The 26,917-nt window shown below is 44.2% G+C and overlaps 1 protein-coding gene across 7 annotated transcripts in view; it reads right to left on the bottom strand.

Annotated features, from left to right (window-relative positions):
* The window catches only part of AK9 (adenylate kinase 9), a 159,637-nt gene that overhangs the window by 27,952 nt on the left and 104,768 nt on the right, over positions 1 to 26,917 (bottom strand). For 6 of the 7 annotated variants that reach the window (XR_011388592.1, XM_008263360.4, XM_070073707.1 and 3 more), the window contains 7 exons: positions 15,477 to 15,566; positions 12,742 to 12,942; positions 12,255 to 12,376; positions 7,778 to 7,990; positions 5,484 to 5,744; positions 3,941 to 4,065; positions 3 to 222 (listed from right to left, as the gene is read on the bottom strand). Coding sequence is in view for 6 of the 7 variants with exons in the window: in XM_008263360.4 (XP_008261582.3) it covers positions 3 to 222; positions 3,941 to 4,065; positions 5,484 to 5,744; positions 7,778 to 7,990; positions 12,255 to 12,376; positions 12,742 to 12,942; positions 15,477 to 15,566 (1,232 nt within the window). In the remaining variant the exon portion in view is untranslated. The remainder of the gene's footprint in view (positions 1 to 2; positions 223 to 3,940; positions 4,066 to 5,483; positions 5,745 to 7,777; positions 7,991 to 12,254; positions 12,377 to 12,741; positions 12,943 to 15,476; positions 15,567 to 26,917) is intronic. The other variant, XM_070073706.1, reaches the window with a different exon arrangement.

Genomic DNA, 26,917 nt, shown 5'->3' with positions numbered 1-26,917 from the left:
ACCCTGATTTTTGCCTTCATGTCCTTGATGAGTTTTTTCCTTTCTAATTTCTTCTGTTGTTTCAGTTTCCACTTTTTAATTTGGGAAGGAAGGAGGCGATCAGAAATATCTTGATCATCAACTTGTATGAAAACCGCAGCATCTGGGAAAAATCCGTGTTCCCCAAGAAACTGGGCCTCTTCTAGATAGCGTGGGAAACCGTCGAGTATGAAGCCTGTAGAACTAGGTGGACATTTCATTATTTACTTTATTTTATTTAAAATATCTCATCATAAATGGCTCTAAGAATGTAAAAGTTGATGAATCTCAATGATGTATAATGAAAAATTTCAAAAGTTTACTGTGGTAACTTCAATTTTCCAATAGTATACAAGGTATTTCTCCTCTCAAATATACCAAATTGTATTAAATGTATAATATTTTACATCTATATTATAATACAAGTGTACTTCAAAAAGTTCATGGAAAATGGAATTAAAAGGTAAACTTCTTTCGGTGCAAAAAAGTCACCAAGTGAGATGGTTTTATTCTTCAAAAGGTTCATGGAAAATGTGTATCCTGAAGAAACTATGTCTGGATTTCAACAATATTTGGCAGCAAACATATCTTCACACACTTGATCTTAGCCAAAAGGCCAAGAAGTGATATCTTTTCATTGCATTTCCATAAACGTTTTGAGTTCTCCTCCGAGTAAGGACATCCTAATAGATACAGGACAGTCATTTCTCCTGTCTCCACTGTGGCTTTTCTGGGCGACTTCCAAGTCTTCACCTCTACACCCAACCTCTCTTCAGAGTTTTCATTTAGACTTTCCAAAAAGCTGCTTGTTTTCCCCATTGAATGCCCTTCAGGAATGAAGGGTGCATTGTACTATCAAAAATCACACACACACCGTTACCCCTCCAACTGCTCTTCCTTCTAACTCTTCTAACTCTTCCTTCTAACTTTTTCTGATCATAAAAACAATCAATCTCACTATAGAAAAATACAAAAGTAGAGGAAAACAATGAAAAGGTAAAATTATCCATAATCTCATAACCCAGAGATCACCAGCATTTGTTTTATTTATTTCTAGTTTATTCCTCTTGTATCCATCTCTTTATCATATTATAAATAGTTTGCAACTTTTAAGATATAACTAAAAAGCTAGTTAAAATTATTAAACATTGTACATATTTATGAGATTATTATGTAATGTTTCAAAACTCATATACTTTGCATAATGTCCAATCATGGTACACATATATTTATTTCCTAATTTATAATTTTTTAAGTGAAAAGATTCAAATCCATTCTTCCAGTTTTTAGGTTGGAAAAATTTACAGCCCACTATCTTTATCTATAGTTACCCTACTGCATGACAGAACATCAGAACTAACTCCTAGCTAGCTATAGTCAGTACTCAACCTGCAGCTTCTTCTTCTTTTTTAAAGCTTTAGTTATTTTGAAGGTCAGAGATCTAGAGAGAGAGGAAGAGAGAGAGAGAGAGAGAGAGATCTTCCATCTGCTGGTTCACTTCCCAAATGGCCACATGGGCCAGGGCTGAGCCAGGCCGAAGCCAGGAAGCAGGAGCCTCATCCATGTCTCTCACGTGGGTGCAGGGGCCCGAGCAGTTGGGCCATCTTCTGCTGCTTTCCCAAGTGCATTAGCAGGGAGCTGGATTGGAAGTAGGGCAGCTAGGACCAGAACCAGCCCTCATACGGGATGCCAGCATCACAGGCAGTGGCTTTACCTGCTACTCCACAACCCTGCGCCTGCAGCTTCTTCTTGAATCCAACATTATATAATAACATTTTCATGCTATTATAAAGTCTTCATTATAATACATCTTAATGGTTGCGTAATATTCAGCTATTTTATTTAGGCTTTAGCAGCTTCATTTTTTAACTTCAACTTCTTTGATCCCTATCCGTATTTATCTACATAAATGCTTATAGGTATCTATCTAGATACATGTTTCAGTAAATAAATACATATCTCACTAAATTAATGAACCCACTCATGGTTATATAGCTGCAGGTCACCTGAGTTTCTGACAATTATTAATTTCATTTAGGAAACAAGAAATTAAAATAAAAGAAGTTGATGACTAATAATGAATCCCACTCAGCTGTTTCAGTCATGGACTAGGTGAGAGAGTGTGTCCAGACCCCTCAGAGGGCCCCGGGAGTGGCCGGTTATCTAACTTCTCTATGGTTCAGTTTCCTTTTGTGCACTCAGTAAGTTCCATATATGTGTGTACTAAAATCAGTATTGTAAATACCATTTCTTTTTTTTCTTTTTCTTTTTTTGACAGCAGAGTGGACAGTGAGAGAGAGAGAGAGAGAGGTCAATACCATTTCACTTTGGTCTGGTGGATATTGAGGCGAGAGACTCTGGTTAGGCAACCGAAGTGACGTTTTAAACTCTGGGTGGCCTGGAGATTTGCCCTGGTTGGGCTGGGGCGTAGTTTATTTTTATTTATTTTTATTTATTTATTTATTTATTTATTTTTTAATTTGACAGGTAGAGTTATAGACAGTGAGAGAGACAGAGAGAAAGGTCTTCCTTCCGTTGGTTTACTCCCCTAATGGCTGCCATGGCCTGCACGCTGCACCGATCCAAAGCCAGGAGCCAGGTGCTTCTCCTGGTCTCCCATGGGGTACAGGGCCCAAGCACTTGGGCCATCCTCCACTGCACTCCCTGGCCACAGCAGAGAGCTGGCCTGGAAGAGGAGAATCTAGTGCCCCAAGTGGGACAAGACCCCGGGGTGCCAGCGGAGGCGGAGGATTAGCCTAGTGAGCCGGAGGATTAGCCTAGTGAGCCGCGGCGCCGGCCTGGGGAGTAATCTTAACCGTAATTGTTAAGTGGCTGCAGGAGAAAGAGTCCAGCACTTGACTGGGTACATGGGTTAGAACTTGGGTTCTCCAGCACGACTGTGTATTAGAATCACTGGGGAGCACTGAAATACCAGCACTGGGGCCCAGTCTCCTATTCCTAGAGTCTTTTTTTTTTTTTTTTTTTTGACTTGAGAGGGAGAGGGAGTTGGGGAGAGGGTAGGGTAGGAAGGAGGGAGGGAGGGGGAGAGAGAGAGGGAGGGAGGGAGGGAGGGAGAGAGGGAGAGAGAGAGAGGGAGGGAGAGAGAGAGAGAACAAGCACCAGAGCTCCCAGCAGCTGACTTCTCTGCTACAGCTGGGGCTGGGCTGGAGCCAGGGAAGCAGGAACCCAATCCAGGTCTCCCAAGTGGGCGGCAGGAACTCGACTGCTCGAGCCATCACTGCTGTCTCTCAGGGTGTGCACTGGTGGCAAGCTGGAGTCGGCGGCCAGAACCTGGAATTGAACCTAGGCACACTGGCATCTGAGCAGCTAGGCCAAAAGCCTCCTACTACTCCCGCAAGAGCTTCTGATCCAGTTGTTGTGGGGTAAGACGCTGACCTCAATGTTTTTTAAAAACTCCACAGATATTTTTAATGTGTAGCTCAAGGGAGAATCGCTAATTTACATGAAGGTAAAGGGAAAATTGTTAAACTTGAACAATATTTTTGCCTTTAAGAATAAAGCAGAGGTTGGCGCCGCGGCTCACTAGGCTAATCCTCCGCTTTGCGGCACCAGCACACCGGGTTCTAGTCCTGGTCGGGGCGCCGGATTCTGTCCCAGTTGCCCCTCTTCCAGGCCAGCTCCCTGCTGTGGCCAGGGAGTGCAGTGGAGGATGGCCCAAGTGCTTGGGCCCTGCACCCCATGGGAGACCAGGAGAAGCACCTGGCTCCTGCCTTCAGATCAGCGCGGTGCGCTGGCCGCAGCGCGCCTGCCACTGTGGCCACTGGAGGGTGAACCAACGGCAAAAAGGAAGACCTTTCTCTCTGTCTCTCTCTCTCACTATCCACTCTGCCTGTTAAAAAAAAAAAAAAAAAAAAAGGCAGAAAAAGGCAGTATGTATATAATCCTGTATAAAGTAAGATACCGTATAGGTTCCTTAAACCACCATTCGGAAAGAATTGCTTCAAGAATTTCAGAAGGCAATGGCTCATTTTCCATTAGGCTTGTTTTGATTGCTTCTTCTTCTTCTGTAAGGTGTATGTCAGGAGGCTGGAAACAAAAATCAAAGTAAAACTACTTTCAAAACTCTGTATTAACGAATGATACCATATTGCATGGTGGTTAGGATGAGGCCTACTTGTCTCTGAGGTCATTCTCTGATGCTGTGGCTTGTAAACATTTAAAAACGTGTGAATTCTTTTCTTTAGACCATTACCTAACATGGTTATAAACAGTGAATAATATCTACTATAGCTAAGAGAAGGTACTAGTGATAGCACGATGCATTCTGCATTCTCATACATGGCCTCACGGTCAGATTGTGTCTCATTACTTTTTGCTAAAACCTTGTTAATTTGTCTCAAGGCTTAACTGACTTGCTGTCTATCCTACAATTCTACAACTATCCCCCAGCCTACAGCCTGGTCCGGATATGGGTCAATGCAGACAGACATCTAAAGTACAGTCTCCCTGGGGCTGCTGCATCGTAATAACATAGAAAACATTCTCCTAACCAACCCAGCTCAACGCCACCTGAAGCAGGATTGCCCTTGGATGGACACTAAAACGTAACAGTTCCTTCTAGAACGAAACTATTTTAAGTGAGTGCTTTTTTGTTGTTGTTGTTAAAAAGTCTGAAAATGAGTAAGGTCTGATGAAATGCTGCTTATCAGGAAGTAGGATTTCATTATCTGCAAATAAAATCCTATCATAGGCCTCCTGAGAAGCCAAATAGTTCACAAAACAGCCAAAGAAAACCAAACGGCAACAAAAAGCAGCAAGTATTTTGTTGCCTTAGGAGATCCAGACCCGTTCAATTTACAAGTCCGGATTCATGTGTGCTTTGTAAGCTGGTAGAGTGTCAGTTTCTCCCTGTCTCTACCCAGCGTGGATGGGAAACAATTACAGAGTATGTCTGCAGGGGTGCCGCAATGCTTACTGGGACACCGTGTGTCTCTGTTCAGCCGGGCTCCAACCTTCATCACACTTAACTCCTTGGGGCCACCGACTCGAGGTCACTTGAGAATCAGATGGCTTTGCCTCATCAGAAATGGTTAAAAAGAGAATTAGGATTAAGAACTTATTATTTTTACAACTCAAGATCGAAACCATCTAAGAGACACAAACTTTCTCATGAGGCATACTTAGAAATTAATCTTTTGAGATCCTCACTGGCATTAGGACAGATTTTTATGCTGTCTGATGGCAAACAGAGAACAAAACAATGGAGAGACTTGAGAGTCCAGGTCAGATATAGAATAACGGGACTCCCACGTGACTGCTGTGCGACAGTGTTGCCAGGAAACGCTCTCCTGATTTTTACTGGAGTTGGTGCAACTCAGTGCTTTGGGTGCTGTAGGAGCAGGGAGCTCTGTATGTAACACCTGGGGAGAATGACTCATTTGATGGCTTTTATGGGCTAATGGCTTCCTCTTCTTACTGGAGTTCCGAGGGACGCCCCCCATCACCTGCTGCTTTGTTTTTTCTTCCTCGATGGTGACATTGGCCTGCATCGCCAGCTCCTCCAGCTCCTGTTTTGCAGCTTGCTCCTCCTCCAAATCTTCCTCAAATTCAGGTCCCACTCTTTTTTCGATTTTGAGCAGCAGTTTCTCTTGAAGAACTTCGTCAAACTGGATGTGGAAGAGGCCGAATTTCTCTGCTGCCTGCCTGCCACACACAGTCTTGCCGGCGCCTCGGGGGCCCAGGAGGCAGATTCTCAACGGAGGGGCCTGCCAGGGTGCAGCGGGGTGCGGAGGCCGGGGGTGGGTGGGGGGAGAGGGCGGGAGACAGGGGTGCAATGGTTAGAACACCTCCGGCTTTTTCTTTTTCGCTGCTCTGCCTAAGGCTGGGAGCGAGGAGCCCTGGGCCAGCTCAGGGAGGTATGAGCAGGGCTCAGCGCCACTGCCTTGGCAGTGGTCCTCAGGGTGCAACCCACCCAGGTCAGCTGGATCTGTCGCGCGGCCGGCCGCCGACATCTCATTCCATTAGTTCTTTTAAAATTAACTGTGGTCAACAGGGAAAAGAATGGGAAGACACTTTCCTGGTGGGCGTTTAAAGCGCCCTCCGCCAGACGGGAACTCGAACTCCGTAGTCACCGCCTGCCATTCTGCCTTCCTGTAGCTGGGAACTCCCACACCGCAGGGAGCACCCCTGGATGCAGAAATCAGGCATGTTTTATTTCCAGAAATGAATAAAATGCCATTTGGAAAATTCTGGCAAGACAGACACAGCATAAAATTTACCATTAAGACCATTTTTAATTTAAGTGTATGATCCAATGGCATTAAATACATTCAGAATGTCGTGTACCCATCATCATTATCCAGCCCCAGAACTTTCTCATCAGCCTAGCCTGGGACTTAACCTGCACTCATTGTTAAACAACAACTCTAGGGGCAGCATTGTGGTGGAGCTGTTGAAACCTCTGCCATACCGGCGCCGATTCCATTCCAGCTGCTCCACTTCTGATCCAGCTTCCTGCTAATGGCCTGGGAAAAGCAATGGAAGACAGCCCAAATGTTTGGGCCCCTGCCATCCATGTGGGAGATCTGGCAGAAGCTCCTGGCTTCAGCCTGGTTAAATCTTGGTTGATGCGGCCATCTGGAGAGTGAACAAGTAGATGGAAGATCTCTGTCTCTCTTTCTGTAATTCTGACTTTCAAATAAATAGGTAAAATCTTAAAAAAAAAAAAAACTCCTATCCTCCCTCCGTTTGGCCCCTGATAACCACCACTCGATGTTCTATTTCATGAATTTTCCTACTTTAGGTACCTCATATAGTTGTATCTGCTTTTGCGTCTGACTTTAATAAACATTCTTAAAGAGAAGATAGAGAACGGTTCCAAGGGTGACGAACAAGCAAGAATTAGAAACTGTCCCCACGAATGTAGGAAGCAACAGAGTACTCTATAGCTATGTAACAGTACGCACTCCAGCAGCTGTAAACTGGTTCAGTTCATCAGGGACAACTCATCTCAGGCAATGTTTTTTTTGTAATCCAACCAATCAGTGTCAGCCCTTACCCTCGAAAATCAACCAATCAGGGGTGGACTTCCCCTGAAAACCGCCTCTGGCTGTGAACTTGTCAGCAGCAGTCTCAGCTGAGTGGGCTGCGAGTCTTCAGTGGATGCCCACCCACTTGTGTCTCCTGGAGCCTACCGCCCGAGTCCCACACTTCCCCCAGCCTTCACGGCTGTTAGCTGGCTCTTCTTTTGGGGGGAACTAAGGTGGCTGGCCCTTACTACAGGAAGTAACACATTCGGCCGTGTCTTCTTACTTCTGCTAAAAAGTGCTGGTTTGACACAAGCCTTTACTGCAGAAATCAAAGTAGGAATTATGTTATATTCCAAAAGGTTGTTCTTTGAACCCAGACAGCTTTTCACTATGTCGTTATATCCAACTGAGGCTTCATCATTCATGAATAAAATGATGGAGGTTGGTAACAATAAAAACATTATTTTTTTGTTTATTTGAAAGCCAGAGTTAGGAGAGAGAGAGAGAGAAATGGAGCATTCCCTGGTTCACTCCCCAGATGCTCGACTAGGCTGAAGCCAGGGCCAGGAACTCTATCCAGGTCTCCCACATGGTGGCAGGGGCTCAAGCACTTGGGCCGCTTCTGCCGCTTTCCCAGGTGCGTCAGCAGGGAGCTGGATCCGAGGTGGAGCAGCTGGGGCTCCTGTGGGATGCCCGCGCTCTAACACCAGCCCCAGCCATTCCTCTGAAAGCACTCAGGGGCAATGGTCAGGGTGCGACAGTGGTTTCACCTTCAGTGGTTCCTCATGAGCCACGTAGTCCTCAGGGTGCTCCAGGAATTTGTCTTTGGCCTCTGCACTTGAGAAGTAGTAGATCTTTTCTCGATATTTCACTGCTTCTTCCACGTTGCCTGGGTGTAGGACGAAGTTTTCTTTGAGAACCACTGGACAAAAGTGCTTTGTATCTCCCAAATGCCTCTTTTTCTCTTTAATTCTGTCTTCATTCTGGAAATAGCATTCAAAATTGGAAGAATATCATCAGAAAGTATTTTGATAAAACACCACAGAGGAATTAAAAACATTCATCTTGAGTAATATTTAATCTATGACAATACAATGTAATACGCAAAAGGTCAGTCTTTATACTAATTTAATTAGAATATCAATATCTTATATCTTTAAATTCACATCCTCAGTTTTTCTTTACTTTAAAAAAATCACTTATTAAACATTTTGTATTAACATGCAATCCTTTTACATTGGTGTGGATACTGTGCAATATTCCAACACACAGAGCAGTGCTTTGAATTAAAGTGTCCCCAGTGTCTATAGACATAGGTGTACTGAAACCCCCCAGGAGGTCAGTTTGTAAAATAAAATTATTCTAAGAAATAAATGCTGAGTCAGGGTCCAATTTCTTACTCTTTGTGTAATAAATGCCTCAAAGTTTGCTTTGTTTCCTAAAAGTGGCTATAAGATCAAATAATTATTTGAAAATGTTTTATTTAGTTCATTTTTATCTGTGATAAAGAAAATCTGTGTGAATATTTTAAGGATTGTTGTAACTTATTTAAAGCAATGAGAGTCTTTTTTTTTTTAATTTTTTTTTATTTTTTGACAGGCAGAGTGGACAGTGAGAGAGAGAGACAGAGAGAAAGGTCTTCCTTTTGCCGTTGGTTCACCCTCCAATGGCCGCCGCGGCCAGCGCGCTGCGGCCGGCGCACCGCGCTGATCCGATGGCAGGAGCCAGGATCCAGGTGCTTTTCCTGGTCTCCCATGGGGTGCAGGGCCCAAGCACCTGGGCCATCCTCCACTACACTCCCTGGCCACAGCAGAGAGCTGGCCTGGAAGAGGGACAACCGGGACAGAATCCGGTGCCCCAACCGGGACTAGAACCCGGTGTGCCGGCGCCGCTAGGCGGAGGATTAGCCTAGTGAGCCGCGGCGCCGGCCTAGAGTCTATTTTTAAAAATAGTTTTTTATGTTACAAAATGTTACTATAAAATATTCAAAATTTGTGACATTGTGTAAGAGTGAAAATCTCTCAACTTTGTCCTTCCAATATTATGTCAACAAAGCTAACAGTTTTTTTTTAATTTTTTAAAATTTTTATTTATTTGACAGAGTTAGACAGTGAGAGAGACAAAGAAAGATCTTCCTTCCATTGGTTCACTCCCCTAATGGCTGTAATGGCCAGAGTTAGACTGATCCTAAGCCAGGAGCCAGGTGCCTCCTCCTGGTCTCCCATGCGGGTGCAGGGGCCCAAACACTTGGGCCATCCTCCACTGCCATCCCAGGCCACAGCAGAGAGCTGTACTGGAAGAGGAGCAGCTGGGACTAGAACCCGGCGCCCATATGGGATGCCGGCGCTGCAGGTGGACCATTAACCAAGTGAGCCACGGTGCTGGCCCCCAACATAGGTAACAGTTCCTTCCAGGCCCTGTTTTCCAAGTAATTCTACTAATATACTTCATTTTTTTCTTTTTTTAAAAGATTTTATTTATTTGAGAGGCAGAGTTATAGGCAGTGAGAGGGAGAGACAGAGAGAAAGGTCTTCCTTCCGTTGGTTCACTCCCCAAATGGCCGCAACGGCCGGAGCTGTGCTGATCTGAAGCCAGGAGCCAGGTGCTTCTTCCTGTCTCCCATGCAGGTGCAGGGGCTCAAGCACTTGGGCCATCCTCTACTGCTTTCCCAGGCCATAGCAGAGAGCGGGATTGGAAGAGGAGCAGCAGGGACTAGAACCGGCGCCCATATGGGATGCTGGTGCTGCAGGTGGAGGATTAACTCACTGTGCTATGGCGCCAGCCCCTACCAATATACTTTCAAACAGACATAAATTAGCACAATATATAGTATTGTAAACATACAAATGGGATGTCTTACATAATTATTCTATAAGATACTTTTCATAAAACAAGAAATAATGAACAACTTTCTGTAAAGTTACAAAAATAAGACTATTCTGTACCTTGTACCATTTTTGCTCAATTTTTATGTCAGGGTATTCTAGCTTCAAAATAAGCTGGGAAGCATTGATTTTCTTCTGTGATGTGGAAGGGTTTACACATAGGAATAATCAATGATCAATTATAATTATATTGATAATTATAAATGATCAATCCACTTTAAATTCCCCCTTTATTTTTTCTTGGGGTACTTCTATTTTTCTTGAGCAAATTTTGGTAAATTGTTTTGGGGGTAAAATCCTTTCTATCTTGACTTGCCTTATAATTTAAAAGAATCCTCTTTTAGAAGGAGTTACCTTTCTCTGAAGGGAGGAGAGAACCTCCACTTTGACTATGACCTTGTCTAAACAAGATAAGAATCGGAGAACTCAGAGGGCTTCCATAGCCTTGGAAACTCATGACTGGAGCATAGGGAGATTACTGATGCCATAGACAGGAGTGTCAATTGGTAAAGTCAACAACAGGAGTCACTGTGCACTTACTCCTCATGTAGGATCTCTGTCCTTAATGTGCTGTGCATTGAGATTTAATGCTATAACGAGTACTCAAACAATATATTTCACTTTGTGTTTCTATGGGGGTGCAAACTGTTGAAATCTTTACTTAATGCATACTAAACTGATCCTCTGTAAAAAAAAAAAAGAAATTATCAACTCCCAACTTGACTCTCACTGGGATTAAACATGACAATAGGTCTGATCTGATTTCATCATCATTTAAAAAAAATCATCTATTATTTTTCACCTTATGTTTCTGTGTGGGAGCAAACTGTTGAAATCCTTACTTAATGTATACTAAGCTGATCTTCTGTATATTAAGATAATCGAAAATGAATCTTGATGTGAATGGAAGGGGAGAGGGAGTGGGAAAGGGGAGGGTTGTGGGTGGGAGGGACGGTATGGGGGGGAAGCCATTGTAATCCATAAATCGTACTTTGGAAATTTATATTCATTAAATAAAAGTTAAAAAAAATAAATATGATTGGAAAAAAAAGAATCCTCTTTTAAATCTGATTATATTCATATAATGTTATTTATTGATGCTTTTTTATCTGACTCAGCTTGGCAGAAGTTTATCTATTTTATTGCTCCTGTCAGTAGATCAACATTTTGTAAAATTAGGTCTACTCTTCTTATTTTATCTTGTTTTCCTACTTTGTTATTTTTGCCTTCATCAATTTTTTTTAAAGGACTTATTTTATTTATTTGAAAGGCAGAGCTACAGAGAGAGAGGGAGAGAGAGATCTTCCATCTGCTGGTTCACTCCCCTAATGGCTCCAATAGCTAGGACTGGGCCAGGCTGAAGCTGAGAGCTAGGAACTCCATGTGGGTCTCCTGCATGGGTGCAGGGGCCCAGGTACTTGGGCCATCCTCTGCTGCTTTCTCAGGTGCATTAGCAGGGAGCTGGATCAGAAGTGGAGCAGCCAGGACCTGAATCAATGTCTGGTATGGGATTCAGGCATCACAGGTGGCGGCTTCCTCTGTTCCACAATGCCAGCCTTCTCTTACCCACTTTCTTTGGCTCATTTAGTTGCACTTTTTTCCATGTTCTTGAGTTGTATTCTTATTCTTTCGCAATCTTTCTTGTTTTTCAATAAATGCACATAAAGTAAGGTTGCCAGACTTAGCAAACAAAAACACAGATTCTCCAGTTACATTTGAATTTCAAATAAAAAAATAACTTTTAGTTATTCATTTGTTTTAAATCCAAAATTAACTGGGTGCTATATATTTTATCTGGCAACTCTAAATTTCTACTTCTGCTTTACCACAAAAGTTTTATGTGTGATCTTAAGTTAATGTAGTCACCTAAAGCACTTCAGCAACAGATCTGATCAAAACTCACAAAAAGAGAGAAAGAGAGGGAGAGGAGGGAGAGGAGGGAGAACTGCAGACCAAAAGATCAGCTGGATGGCGCAGACCATAAACCCTGCAACACTTGGCGAGGGGTCCTCCAAAAAGTTCATGGGAATGCATACTATGGAAAAATCATGCATGTATTTCAAAATTCTTGGCACCAAAATAAATTTATTTTTTAATTCCATTTTTTTCCCATGAACGTTTTAAAATACTCTCATATTTTTTCCAAGGAAAATTATTTGTTTCATGGGCATATGTTTTCATACTGTCTAAGTAGCCCTGGCATTTCAGGGGGTCAGATGGAGCTGGAGTAGGGGGCAGAGTGTGTGTGAAAATGCTGATTTCTGAGATGGAAATGTTTGTCCAAATGTGACAGCTACCGCCCCAGAGCTGTTCACTGCAATGACTTGCCAAATGAGAACAAGTAGTAATAAAAGAATCCTGCCTCTTCCTCCTCCTCTTCCTCCTCCTCTAGCTCCTCTTCAACTTCGGCTTCGGCCTGATAGTCTTCTGCTTCTTCATCATAATCGTCCACAGTTAACTCCCAGCCAGTGTATTGAAAAGATTCTGTTTAAAAAAGAAGAATCATTGCAGAAAGTAGTTTTAGAGGAAGAAGTTACTAGCATATTGTAGCAGACAAAGGTTAGGAACATTAATTACTATTGTTGATCTCTTGGTTTAGATACGTAATGCAAATAGGCCTTCACAATTCTTTATGGGACTGTTGGTCAGTATGGACAATGCTGTAAGTGGGTCATGGCTCTCTCTTTTGATTGGCCAGATTCTGCACTATCATTTAGTAATTTACAAATTCAACATATCCTTGGATACATCAAATGCTTCACTACATAAACTATCAAGTAAGGTTTTAAAGTTTCAAAATGCCTTTAATACTATGACATGATAAGAAATGTTAGGATGACGGCCCATACTTTCCATAGTCTCAACTACTTTTTGAAGGAGTTCCTTTGGAGTCTTGCTGGCAATGTCTAAGTATAAAATTTGAATGGAAGATTCATGGAACAATGGTTCCAGCTGTTTCCACAGGAAGCTGTAGGAGTTAATTTTCTCTTTGAATGGCTCCATTTCGGGAACATCAGGGTACGCGTCTTCTGGGAACTCTGGTAATACAACTTTTAAGGGAAGAAAAGATAAAAAGAGATGTTAAAATCATATCTCTAGTCTTACTGCCAAAATTATCTATACTTCACAGTATTTGAAAATAGCAGTTAGGATGCTTGTTGGGATACCCAGAGTCCATATTGCAGTGCTTAGTTTGTTTATCAAATTAATTAATTAATTTGAAAGACAGAGTTACAAAGACAGAAGGAGAAACAGAGAGAGAGAGAGAGAGAGAGAGAGAGTGAAAGAGAGATCTTCCACCTGCTGGTTCACTCCCCAAATGGCCACCATGGCCAGGGGTGGGCCAGGCTGAAACCAGGAGCCAGGCCTCCCACATCGGTGGCAGGGGCCCAGGGACTTGGGCCATCTTCTGCTGCTTTTCCCAGGCCATTAGCAGGGAGCTGGATGGAAGTGGAGCAATTGGGACTGGAATTGGTGCCTCTTTGGGATGCCTGTGTTGCAGGCAGTGGCTTAAATCTGCTGTGCACAACAGCGGCCCCTGGAGTGCTGAGGTTTGAGTCCTGGCTCTTCTCTTGATTCCTGCTCGCTGCTAATGTGCTCCCAGGGAAGCAGTAGTGATGCCTCATGTAGTCAGTCCCTGCCACCATGTGGGAGACCTAGATTGGGTTCCCTGCTCCCAGCTTTGGCCTGGCCCATCCCTGGCCATTGTGGGCATATGGGAGAGTGAGCCAGTGAATATGAGTTTTGTTTCTGCCTTTTAAAGGAATAAGTAATAGGAGAATATTTGAAAGAAGTAAACAATACTCCAAGCAAGAACACACATCCATAAATTCACATTTTAATTATGCTTTCTTCCTTATATTGACTATAGATAAATTATTATTAAATAAACACAAATTATTTGGATAATTAATGAATTTCATAGGGAAACTTTAACTTAAAATTCCTAAAACTATAAAATCAGTATTATAAGCTGGCTAGATACACCTTTAATGGAATAAATTAAGAAGATATAATGTATATCAACTGGCATACAATGTAGAAAAAGAAAATGAAAGCAGGAACTATGCCTGAAATAAGGGATTCAGCCTTTTTAAAGAAAACATGAAGGGGATGAAGCCAAGATGGCGGTATAGGGAGGGAGCTTACTGATAGTCCAGGAGAAGACAGATTAATGAAAGTGAAGATAATATAGTCTCAGAGATGAATTAGGGAAAAAACGGCAGAGAAAACTCTTCCGTAATTAGAGGGACATGGTGGATCTACGTGGAGGGCACGGGTGCCCATGGCTCAGGACCCCAGCTGCCAAGAGTCTCCGCACCAGTGCTGGAAAGAGAAGAGACGAAACCCCAGTAGCCCAACACGCTGGCAGAAAAGCAGCAAGAACCTAGAGGGAACAAGGCTTGAAGCCCCGCGGGGGAAAGTACATGAGCCTAACTAGAGGAGAGAAAAAAATAAAAGGGATGGTATGGACACGATTCTCTCTCTCCACTCACCTTACGAGCCTACAAGCCGATAGAGCAGGCACCATTTTGGACATACATTAACAGCTGCACCAGCTCAGGGCTGTGCCTGGCAGTCAGCCAAACAGAAAAACCTGACTCTGGTGGGGAGTAATAACAGGAGACTAAGACCTAGTGAATGTATGGAGCTTATGAACTGGGACTGTGAAAAAAAAAAAAAACAAAACAAAACAAACTGAGGGTGTGTGGAAGAACTCATGGTGTGGCTGAGACGTGGGTAGTCTTGGTGGGAGATGCCACAAGCTCGGGCGGCCCTGGCTACCCGGTGAGAGACACAGCAGGGGAATCTGAGATCTGAGTTTACACTGAGGACTGCACAGATCCTTTGTGTGGTCCTCGGGACAGAGCAGACGAATATTATAGCCACTGGGGCTAGCGCTCAGGCACTGATTGCCATCGAGGAGAAGAGCTCAGCTGAGCGGAACTACTTCCCTTCTGATTAAAGGAGAGATTAAGGTCGGAGTTTGTGAACTCAAGAGGCTTCCACAGCCTTGGCAGCTCATGATAAGAGCCTTGGGTGATTACTGACATCACAAATAAGAGTATCAACTGTTAAATCAACAACGGGAGTCACTGTACACTTGCTCCCCATGTAGAATCTCTGTCCTTAATGTGTTGTACTATATAATTAATGGTAAAACTACTACTCAAACAGTACTTTATACTTTGTGTATCTGTGTGGGTGCAAACTGTTGAGATCTTTACTTAGTATATACCAAGTTGATCTTCTGTATATAAAGATAATTGAAAATGAATCTTGAGAGGAATGGGATGGGAGATGGGATGGTTGCAGGTGGGAGGGAGGTTATGGGGGGAAAAGCCGCTATAATTCAAAAGTTGTACTTTTGAAATTGATATTTATTAAATAAAAGTTTTAAAAAAAGAAAACATGAAAAACACTTTTAGGTACTATCTACTTTAAAAAGCAATTTTTAAGCTAACAATAACTGTACTTATTTAAGAGACACAGACACATGCATCTAATCTGTACTGATCAAATCAGGGTAATCAGCATTTCCCCCTTTTGACATTACTTTATGAACTTCTTTTAAGAGTCTGACCTGTTTCACCTAATTCCTCCATCTCCAGGCTCTCTTTGGATTTTTTTGGAATTTGTTTTTCAACTGTAGCATCCTCAGTACGCTTGGAGACTTAAGAAAGAAATCTTGTGGTTAACATTTGGATTTTAAAACATTGTTCTATGAAAGTTTTGGTGCAAAGAAAATTTCAAAACATAGCTTAAACTGTATATAGCATGAGGGTAATTCAACTTTTATGGAAAAGTGGAAGGAAATGTTGTTTATTTTGGTTTGGTTTAAAGAAAATTTTGTAACAGTTTAAATTGTATATAGTGTGAGGGTAATTCAAAAGTTTCATAGAAAAATGGACTGAAACATTAACTTTCTCTTGGTGCAAAAACATTTTGAAGGGCAGGTATTGTGGCAGAGTGGGTTAAGTGGCTGCTTGTACACCTGCATCCCATATTGGAGCCTTGCTTCAAGTTCCTGCTGCTCCACTTCCAACCCAGCTCCCTGCTAATGTGCCTGAGAAGGCAGAAGATGATGGCCCAAGTGCTTGGGTACCTGCTACTCATGTGGGAGACCCAGATGGAGCTCCCGGATCCTGGCTGCAGATTGGTTCAGCCCCAGCTGTTGCGGGCATTTGGTGAATGAACTAATGGAAGGAAGATCTCTCTGTCCATGTAATTCTGCCTTTCTTTTTTTTTTTTTTAATTTTTAAAGGTTTATTTATCTGAAAGGCAGAGTTATACAGAGGCAGAAGCAGAGAGAGGGAGAGAGAGAGAGAGAGAGAGAGAGAGATCTTCCATCTGCTGGATCACTCCCCAAATGGCTGCAACAGCTGAAGCTGAGCAGAACTGAAGCCAGCAGCCAGGAGCTTCTTCTGGGTCTCCCATTTGGGTGCAGGGGCCCAAGGACTTGGGCCATCTTCTACTGCCTTCCCAGGCCATAGCAGAGAGCTGGATTGGAAGTGGAGCAGTCAGGACTTGAACTGGCGCTCATATGGGATGCTGGTTCTGCAGGTGGTTGCTTTACTTGCTATGCCACAGCTCTGGCCCCTGTAACTCTGCATTTCAAATAGATACATATTCAAATTTTTTTGAAATCCATGCATACTTTTTTAATAATAGGCATTTTCCACAAACTCTTTGAAGAGCTTTCATTTCATGGACATGGAAAAGCTAACTAACCTGATTTTATCATCACATATTGAATACATGCATTGAATTATCATACTGTACTCCATAAATATGTATAATTAAAATAATAATGAGGCCAATGTTGTGGCATAGCAGATAAAGCTGCCGCCTGTGACACTGGTATCCTATATGGGCACCAGCTTATGTTTCTGCTGATTCCACTCCACTTCTGACCCAGCTCCCTGGTAATGGCCTGGGAAAAGCAGCAGAAGATGGCCCAAGTGCTTGGGCCCCTGTCCCCATGTGGGAGACCTGGATAAAGCTCCTGGCTCCTGGCTTCAGCGTGGCCCAGCACAGGCTGTTGTGGCCATTTGGGGAGTGAACCAGTGGATGGAGGATCTCTGTCTCTGTCTCTGTCTGTTACTTTCAAAGTAAATAAATAAATAAGTCTTAAAATAATAATAAAAACCCCTTTATCTTGTAATTCCATTTTCTACAAATTTTTTGAAGTACCCTTGTGTGTCTAATCGAAAACACAGTTCTTTTTAGGTAATGTACAGCATAAAAAATATAATAAGGCAGAAATAAAGAATATTCTTAAGTATTATAAAGGACATTTGCCAGAATAATTAATTGACATACAGTACACACAATTCTGGTTGATAATGATTGTGTAATATTATTCAAACTTCTGTTGAAATGGCAACAGACTACCAGTGCCTGACACTGCTTTCAATTTCTCTCAGAAACACCCATGAAGCTCCACCCAACGTGGCAATGGGAGCTGACACTGGCCAGTCCCGGTGGGGGGCCTCGGCATGGAGAAAGCGGAATGAATTCTCGTTAATGGCACTGCTGACTGTCCAGCCGGAAACCATCCTCGTGGAGGATATAAGGCATGCTTCACACGACTGCTCTGATCAGCCACGTGTTGAATGTCACACTGCACACCATAAATGTGTATGATTATTGCTGGAAAAAAAAAGACGTGCTTCCCATATGGATCCCAAGTAAATGGCTTCAGTGAAGGCAGGACTAATCATTTATCACTTATCCTTCCCTGCCCCGCCCCTGCAGTGTGCGCCCCGTTCTGAGACAAAAGTTGTACAGAGACAACACACACACACACAAACACCATATATACAGCCATTCTGTAACACTGTGGAAACCGCCTTCTAAACTTGCTGAAGTAATACTTGGGTTCTCTTTCAGCAGGATCTATAATGTTGGATATTCCACAGAATAAGAAGCAGAAGGTGACCAACCTAGGGCTTGCCTTGTGGTGGGATGTTTAATTCTAAGTTTCTTCAGTAGGAAACACACTGTAGACCATGACCGAGAGAAGAGCACTGAGCACACAAATAAATCCAAAATGCCTTAGCTTTCCTGGCCTAATCCGAGAAAGCAGTGGGTGGGGATGAAGATGATCTAGCCTTAGTCTAGAAGAGCCGTAGGAGATAAATACTCACCAAAGGCCACCTGAGCTAGGCGGATGCCCTGGCTTATACCAGATATATCATGTCTGTACCTGAGAGTGCCTGGCAAGAAGGTGAAGTGAAGGGGTGGATGCACACACACACACGCATGTACATGTGTGTGTACGTATGTGGGCTTTTTTGTAAATACTTTATTCTGTTGGTAAACACCAGGGTTGGATATACACGGCTTCATTTAAGAACAAGCCAATAACAAAATAAAACCTAAGGAAAAGTGTTACATTGAAGGGAAAGAGAGAGCTGGCCCAAAGATTGAGGTGAAGACTTTGTCTCTGACAATGGTTTCTTTTTTTTTTTCTTTTCTTTTCTTTTCTTTTTTTTTTTTTTTACAGGCAGAGTTAGAGAGAGAGAGAGAGAGACAGAGAGAAAGGTCTTCCTTTCCGTTGGTTCACTCCCCAAACGGCTGCTACGGCTGTCGCGCTGTGCCAATCCGAAGCCAGGAGCCAGGTGCTTCTCCTGGTCTCCCATGCGGGTGCAGGGCCCAAGCACTTGGGCCATCCTCCACTGCCTTCCCGGGCCACAGCGGAGAGCTGGGCAGGAAGAGGAGCAACCGAGACAGAATCCGGCGCCCCGATCGGGACTAGAACCTGGTGTGCCGGTGCCGCAGGTGGAGGATTAGCCTAGTGAGCCACAGCGCCGGCCGACAATGATTTCTTATATAAAACAGAGAACATTTTTCCTGGTGGACGCGTGGGGGACCTACAAAAAGCACAAGAGGACAGCAGGACTCATGAGAGAAGGAACCACAGACATAAAGGCAGATCAGTTTAAAGGCAGAAAAATCAGCAAGCTAGCTGAAACAGGAAAACAGTGCCAAGGAATCCAAAACGCTGGAGCAGAATGAATGAATGCTTTAGGAGAAAGGCAGCTTTGGGAGCAGAAAATAAACCAGTGGTGTGGAGGAGGACAAGTCTCCAATGCATATGGAGAGAAAGGACAGAGATGAGAATTACCCCAGGGGAAAGAGGATTAATGCACCTGAGAAACCAAAGTGACCTAACCGAAAAATAGTAGTGATGTTAGAAAGGAATCTGAAGCAATAACTGAAGAAAATCATCCTGCGTAGACAGAGGTTAAAAAAAACTCTCTGAATTCCAGGGAAAGTTGCTCACAAGACAGAAACAAACCTAAGAAACAATGCTAGTAAAAAAATACCCTTTGCTGGCCGGCGCCGCGGCTCACTAGGCTAATCCTCCGCCTAGCGGCGCCGGCACACCAGGTTCTAGTCCCGGTTGGGGCGCCAGATTCTGTCCCGGTTGCCCCTCTTCCAGGCCAGCTCTCTGCTGTGGCCCGGGAGTGCAGTGGAGGATGGCCCAAGTCCTTGGGCCCTGCACCCCATGGGAGACCAGGAGTAGCACCTGGCTCCTGCCTTCGGATCAGCGCGGTGCGCCGGCCGTGGTGGCCATTGGAGGGTGAACCAACGGCAAAGGAAGACCTTTCTCTCTGTCTCTGTCTCTCTCTCACTGTCCACTCTGTCAAAAATAAAAAAAAAAAATACCCTTTGCTGGGGCCAGCATGGTGGCATAGCAGGAAAAGCAGTTGCCTGTGACACTGGCATCCATATGGGCACCAGTTCATATCCCGGCTGCTCCACTTTTGTCCCAGCCCCCTGCTAAATGGCCTGGGAAATGCAGTGGAAGATGGTGCAGGTGCTTGGGCTCCTGCCACCCATGTGGGAGACCCAGAAGAAGCTCCTGATTTTGGCCTGGCTCATTGTGGCCATATGAGGAGTGAACCAGCAGCTAAAAGACTTTCTCTCTCTCTCTCTCCCTCTGACTTTCAAATAAAGATCCTTTGAGCATTCCTTCAGGAAAAACACAAACACTCACACCAATCAGACTTCTCCTTGTGTAGAAGACAATGAACCAATGTTATCATTAAACTTTAAGAAGAAAAGGTGATGACCATAATTTAATAGCAATTGAGTTGTTATTCATGTTTGAAAGCAATAGGGTTGTAGGAGCTCAGAAAACAGGCCACCCTGGGTGCTTAAAAAAAAAGACCTCAGAAAGTGTTGAGCAGATGACTAAGAGATGAGTCAAAATTACAAATCTCAAGAATGGAGAAACTGTAGAACCTGGGAGAAATCCCAATAGACTTAGCAGCATCACATACGTCACATGGCTACAGAAACCCATGGCTCATTATAATGCACTGGGAAGGACTGCTGGGCACACCAGTAGGCATTCAACACTTTGGAGAATTGTGCTCCCTTTCAATACGTTGGAGAAAGTTTATAAAATAATTTTAATATAAAGATATTATTTATGAGAATAACTCTTTAGTAGGATTTAAAACAAAATGTCCCAGAGAGAACATTTCTCTCAGGCTAAAATCTAACTAGATCACAATTTGGTACAAATTAAACACCTGCTTTGAATAAAATGAAGGGAAATATATCAAAATGGCAGAACCACAGTTATTTCATCCCATCTTCATTTGTATGAATTCTCCCTTTTCTATAAGTCGACTTATGTGAGGGGTCCTCAAACAGTTCATGGAAAATGTGTATTATGAAAAAATACACATGGATTTCCATTTGTTTATGTGCCAAAATAAACTTATATTTTAATTATATTTCCCACGAACTTTTTTGAAGTACTCTCATGTTTTATCAAAACATGAGAAAAACATGATACCATGGCTGGGTATCTGAATGACTGAAACACGTAACTTCACTTACGTCAGAAGGATGTTTACTGTCTTTAGCAGATATTTTCTGAATTTTAAGTGGTCTATGATCTGTTTATTACATCAATTCTTTGCAACCTGTGCACTGATAGACGGTACAGCTGAGTCATCCTAGAGTTTATGTTTCAGGGCCAGATTTTTCCCAGGCACAATACTGAATTTTCCCATACTATAAGAGGATAACTTATAAAACTTTTATCTTCATGAAAAAAAAATTTCCCTAAGGCAGTCCTCAACTGCTGGTATGTGTAAGAATCACCTGGGGTGTTCATTAACAGATTCGTAAACTCTACCCTAGTCTTACCAAACTAGGACTTCTCAGAGCTAAAGAGCTTTTAAAATAAGAAGTCTGAGTGATTCTGATGTGAAAAGCCTTTTCTTGGTGCTAAGGAACTCTGAAGTTTCAGTTGAGCGCTCACTTAAAAATTTGAGCGGATTTATTGCTTATTTCTTATGCAAAATCCTGCCCCTGCCCCTGCCCCTAGGCATTCCTGCAGCCTGCCTGAGTGCAAGTGTGGTAGACACTTGCTTGGCTCCACCAACCCTCCTTCCTTCTATTCCCTTGGCCTCTACCACCCAGGCAAGGAAGCCCGATCCAAGTCCCAAGATTCCCCGAGGAAGGGATGTTCAATGAAATGTAGGGAGAAGTCCCTGGGGGCTACTGATTTCTGAAATTAAAGTTGAAAGTAAAGACTCACAAGGGAAAGCTTTATCTTTAAACTTCCTGCTTTTTCAAGCCCGCAATGTAGAGCTGATGCCTGGACACACCTGCTATCTTCTGACTGTGAGAATGGAGTCATGTAGTGGATGGAAGAACGGGAAGAAAGAAGGATGCTTGGGGCTTTGATGAGGTCTTTAAGCTATCAGACCAGCCCTGGACGCCTAAATAAAACAAATCCCTTGGGACAGTGTGTTTGCTGTTTCTGTTATGTGTAGACAAAAGCAATCACAGTGGATACAGATGGAATAGCTGACCTTCCATTTATGCAAGGTCAACAGCTATGCTCCTTAAGAAGTCACCACTGCCAGTTAGCTGCCTGACCGCCTAAGCACCTGGCCACCTCCTAATCGACAACAATGAACGTCAGTGCTCCAGAATTTATCAGAAGGTAAACCCGGGATTGTCTGCTGCTTAAACCTGGTTAGGAGCCTGGCTAAAAGGGTGTTGGGAAGGGACTTGGAAGATGTTTGGTAAGTGCTCATGCAAGGTGGTTCAGCCAGGCCCTGATACTTGGCATGGGAAGGTTAGGCTTTATCTGAGAGGCTTGTAGTAGTGGACGGGGGAAACCTTGATGAGACCCGCACTGGTGTGTGGGCAGCCATTAGGAAGCACTGGTCACAGGGTCACACTAGCTGAGCAGGATGTGTTAAGAGTAGTTTTTTTTTTTTTTCTGTCCTAGACGTCTGCTGTCCCTGTTTGTTTTCTGTTTATATTCCTTGTGATGGGTTGAGTTTGTGTCCCTCTAAAAAATATGTTCATCTCTCCATACCCACTGCCTGTGAATATGACCTTATTTGGAAATGAGGTTCTTGTAGATGTGAAAAATGATAGGGATCTCGAAATGAACGATCCTGGGTTGAGGGTGGGCCCTAAGTCCACAGAGAACCCAGCATGAAGACAAAGGTGGAGAAGGAAGCCATGCAGCTGTAAGCCCAGGAATGCCAGGGGCTGCCCACAGGAGCAGAAACTAGGCCGAGGCAGGGAAGGATTCTCGACAGTCTTGGGAGGGAGCACGGCCTTGTGGACACGGTGACTGTGGACTCCCAGTCTGTAGGACTGTGAAGGCATGAATTCCTCCTGCTGTTTGAAGCCAGCAAGTTTCTAGTCCTTTGTTACAGCAGCCCTGGAAAGCTGTTGGGCTCCCCAGTGTTAGAGCCCGAGGTGGAGTTTCTGAACACTGAGCAGGCGGGGGTGGGGGTGAGGACAGCCCTTAGACGGTTCGCCCCGCTGCAGGCCCTGTTGCTAACTCCGGAGCCTCCCCCCCGCCCCCCATCCTTGGTCCTTCCCGGCAGAGCTGTGCTTTGCTCTTCTCTTGGCCCTGTCACCACACACCCACTTCCAGCTCCAGGAATGGACCCTGACTGCTCTCTAAACCCCAAATGTTCCTTCCTCTTCTGATGCTGGGGGAGTGACAGCAACTACTGATTTGGAGAGTGCTAAGGTTTAATTGAGGTTACTTTTGGGTAGCCTCTTCAGCTCTGGCCTTTTCATGATTTACAAAGGCGGATGAGGAACAGTGACCTGGGCCTAAGCCTGCTACTAAGGATGCTCAGGCATGAGGTGCCCAGACTGTGCTGGGTGCTTTAGATACAACGTTCCCATCCCTACTACCACCCTGGGGGGAACCTCCCCTAGCCTTGTTTTACAGCTGAGGCCATGGATGCCGGCAGCCAAAGAGAATTGTGAAAAATGATAACGAGACCATATCAACCACTTAGGCTCAGAGAAAACGCCCGCCTCCCTGAGCCTCTGGCCTCTGCCTCCTGTCCGATTTTCCTTCCACTTCTCTCTTGCTCCTGACGCTCCGGCGTCATGTGGGTTCTCTCTGGGCTGTGCTGAGCTGTGGCCACTTTGGAGCCTCTTCCACGTAGTGATCTTTGCTCAGGTCTTCTTCGGTCCTTCTGACTCCCCTCATGTATCATCTTCACAGATGACACCTTTCTTGGGCCAAAATGCTTGGTGTTGCCCCCTTCAAACCAGCTCCCTGGCCTCTGCTTCCTCACTTTCAGCAAGCATTTGTAGAAGACCTACTCCACCCCTGGCATTGCTTTAGTGCCTTCACGTTTTTTCTTTTTTAAAGATTTATTTATTTATTTAAAAGTCAGAGTTACACAGAGAGAGGCAGAGAGAGGGAGAGAGGGAGAGGGGAAGAGAGGGAGAGAGAGAGAGAGTCGGTTTTCTATCTGCTGGTTCACTCCCCAATTTGCTGTAATGGCCGGAGCTGCGCTGATCCGAAGCCAGGAGCCAGGAGCTTCCTCCTGGTCTCCCACGTGGGTGCAGGGGCCCAAGGACTTGGGCCATCTTCTACTGCTTTCCCAGGCCACAGCAGAGAGCTGGATTGGAAGTGGAGCAGCCGGGACTCGAACCAGTGCCCATATGGAATGCTGGCACTTCAGGCCAGAGTGCTGGCCCACCTCCATGTATTTTCTTCAGTGCACTTAATCACTCTCAGAATGTGTCTTGGTCACTTCCTTGTTTTTTTTCCTGTGCTTCACTCCAACAGGTGATCAGCTCCTTGAGGATACAGGCCTTGGCTGTTTTGATCACAGCTGGGTCCCGGTACTGAGGACAATGCTATTGCTTTGCCTGAACTGAGAAGGAGTTCAGTAAATATCTGTTAAAGGAATGAATTCCTCAATGTCTGTAACAGCTGGCTGTATGACATGTCCATAAAGTCCTTGGAACAGAGTGCTGTCAGGTGAACCAGTGCTTACTCCAGGCTCATGTTCTGGCAAGTTCCACACAATTAGTACACAGTGAATAAGCTGGGGAGAATCCAAGTGCTCACTCCCAAAGGTGCTGACTGCACAGGTTGCTGGCCATGCAAACATCGATTCCAAGCAATATGCATGTCATTCATTCCTTTCTAAGAAGTCTAGAGTGACAACAGGGTTGGAATGAAACTTCAGTCATTCTATTTGACCCTTGACTAAAGTACTGATTGTCTGTGGCTAAATTCCAAAGGAAAAGAAGTGTTTTCCGCAGTAAGGCATACGAACTCTATTTTGGGTTTATTATGTTTCAGTTTCCTGCGGCTGCTGCAACAGATTACTGCAAACTTCAGGGTTTCAAACAATAGAAATTCATTCTCTTAGAGTCCTGGAGGCCAGAAACCAGACATCAAGGTGCTGGTAGGACCGCACTACCCCCGAGGCTCTGGAAGACACTCCTCCCTGCTTTCTCCAGCCTCTCCTGACTGCTGCCACTGGAGGGCTTGAGGCGGCGTCACCGTGATGTCTGTTTCCACATCACCTTCTCTGTATGTGCGGTCTACCTCCCTCTGCCTCTCCCTTATGAGGCCACTTGTGATGGATTTAGGGCCCACCTGGACTATCCAGGCTAATCGCCCTATATCAAGAGCCTTAGTTTAGTTCCATCTGCAAAAGGCCTTTTTTTTTTTTTTTTTCCCAAATCAGGTGACACTCACATGTTCTGAGAAAGAGGGTATGGGCATAGCTTTGGCAGCCATCGTCAGCCTACCACAGGGAACTCTGGATAAATTTTAAAAGCCCAAGAGTAATGGGTTCATGTTAGATGGTGTAGTTTCACATGAAACAGCAGCAGCAACAACAAAGCCTGTATCACAGTTCTGACGAGAAGACTTTGTAGATGGGGACCCTTCAAGGAAGAGGCAATCACTAGCTCAACCAGATGCAAATCTTTCTGTGAAACAGAATACGGTGTAAGGAGGCAGAATGGACCCAGGATTTCACTCAAGTGAACCAGCCCTGGAGAAGCCAAGTCATATCTACGGCACTGGTCCAGTCCTGAACCGGGCTTTAGAAACAGCCAAAGTAGGTTACCTAGAGAAATACATTTTCTTTTACTTCCTTTGGTATTTTAGGACCTGACTTCTTGATAAAGGTAGATGGGTGCAGAGAACTGCTGTCAGCCTAATGGTTGGGTGGTAAAGCCAATAATGAAGTTTGTGAGTGTGAACTCAAGACTATAGTCTTGAATGATCTCTTTTGAACTCAAGGCTTCTCGTTGTAAAACTCTCTCTTAGATCTGCTTCTTTTACCAGCTAAGAGCAGGTTCCCGGTCCCTCACTGCTCCCGGCTGGCACCTAGCTGCAGGTATCTGAAGACTTTGAGTTCACAGAACTAGTTTCTAACTCAACACTCACTGTGTTGGAAGCACCTCTCAGCCCCACTCTCGCCATGGTGGGCTGCCTCATGTTGCTGCTTTCAGCCCACTCCCCACCCAAGAGTGACTTCCATTGCTCATAGACTCCTTCTTGCCCTACCCAAGCCACCAAACTAGACCTCTGCAGTGGGGCTGCCGTTGTGAGTGTGTTATCCGTGCAGTTCCACAGGGTCTTCCATGTTTTGTTTAATGCTCCTGGGTGGTTATTTTGAAACTTGAAATAATTTTACCTTTGAATTTGTGTTCTGTAAACATAAAGTCTAATGAGACCCCAGTGGGACACTGGAGACATGCACAGTGTTTGCCTTTTTCTTGTCATCTCATTCTCATAAGCATTCTTGGTGCCCCAAGGGAGTCCAGAATTCCAATGGATCCATCGTGTGTGGGATCTGAGTGGATGGAGGGGGAAACACTGACAGCCCTGAGAAATCATGCTCTCCTTTTGAACTAGAATTTGCGTCAAATGCAGGAAGCAAACAATGGCACTCAAAGAAACACAAATGACCAAGAACTTCCATCATATCCCTTTTTAACTTGTGTTATTTCCCTGTATTATCTAACTACTTAACAGAAAATAATGACATTGGAGCAAAGGCAGAGATAGGGCAACTCAGAGTTTCTTTTCCTTTTAGCTCTTCCTTAATCATTAGTCACCTAAAGGCAGAGAGCACTGGAGAATATGCACAACTTGGGAAGTGAAATAGAACGTGGAGTTAGTTTTGTGTGGTTAAGTAAACTTAATATTCTGGTAAAAATGAAATATCTAAGCAAAGATGAGCTGCAAAATATGAATTGTGCAATTTTGCTGATTTTACATATTTATTAAATACTCTTATATTTGCATTTAAAATGGCATTGCATGGCTGGCGCCATGGCTCACTTGGCTAATCCTCTGCCTGTGGCGCCGGCACCCCGGGTTCTAGTCCCGGTTGGGGCGCAGGATTCTTTCCCGGTTGCTACTCTTCCAGTCCAGCTTTCTGCTGTGGTCCGGGAAGGCAGTGGAGGATGGCCCAGGTGCTTGGGCCCTGCACCCACATGGGAGACCAGGAGGAGGCACCTGGCTCCTGGCTTTGGATCGGCGCAGCACACCGGCCGTGGCAGCCATTTGGGGGGTGAACCAACAGAAAAGGAAGACCTTTCTCTCTGTCTCTCTCTCTCTCTCTCTCTCTCTCACTGTCTAACTCTGCCTGTCCCCCCCCCCCAAAAAAATGGCATTGCATAACATAAAGGTGAACTGTAAAAATGATGCTAATGATTTGAAATTTTAATTTTTCTTTACTTAGTACAACA

This window comes from Oryctolagus cuniculus, chromosome 5, assembly GCF_964237555.1.
Source record: "Oryctolagus cuniculus chromosome 5, mOryCun1.1, whole genome shotgun sequence".
In the NCBI taxonomy this organism is placed as follows: domain Eukaryota; kingdom Metazoa; phylum Chordata; class Mammalia; order Lagomorpha; family Leporidae; genus Oryctolagus; species Oryctolagus cuniculus.
Note: the sequence above shows the minus strand (reverse complement) of the source record. Positions and strands in the feature narration are given on the sequence as shown.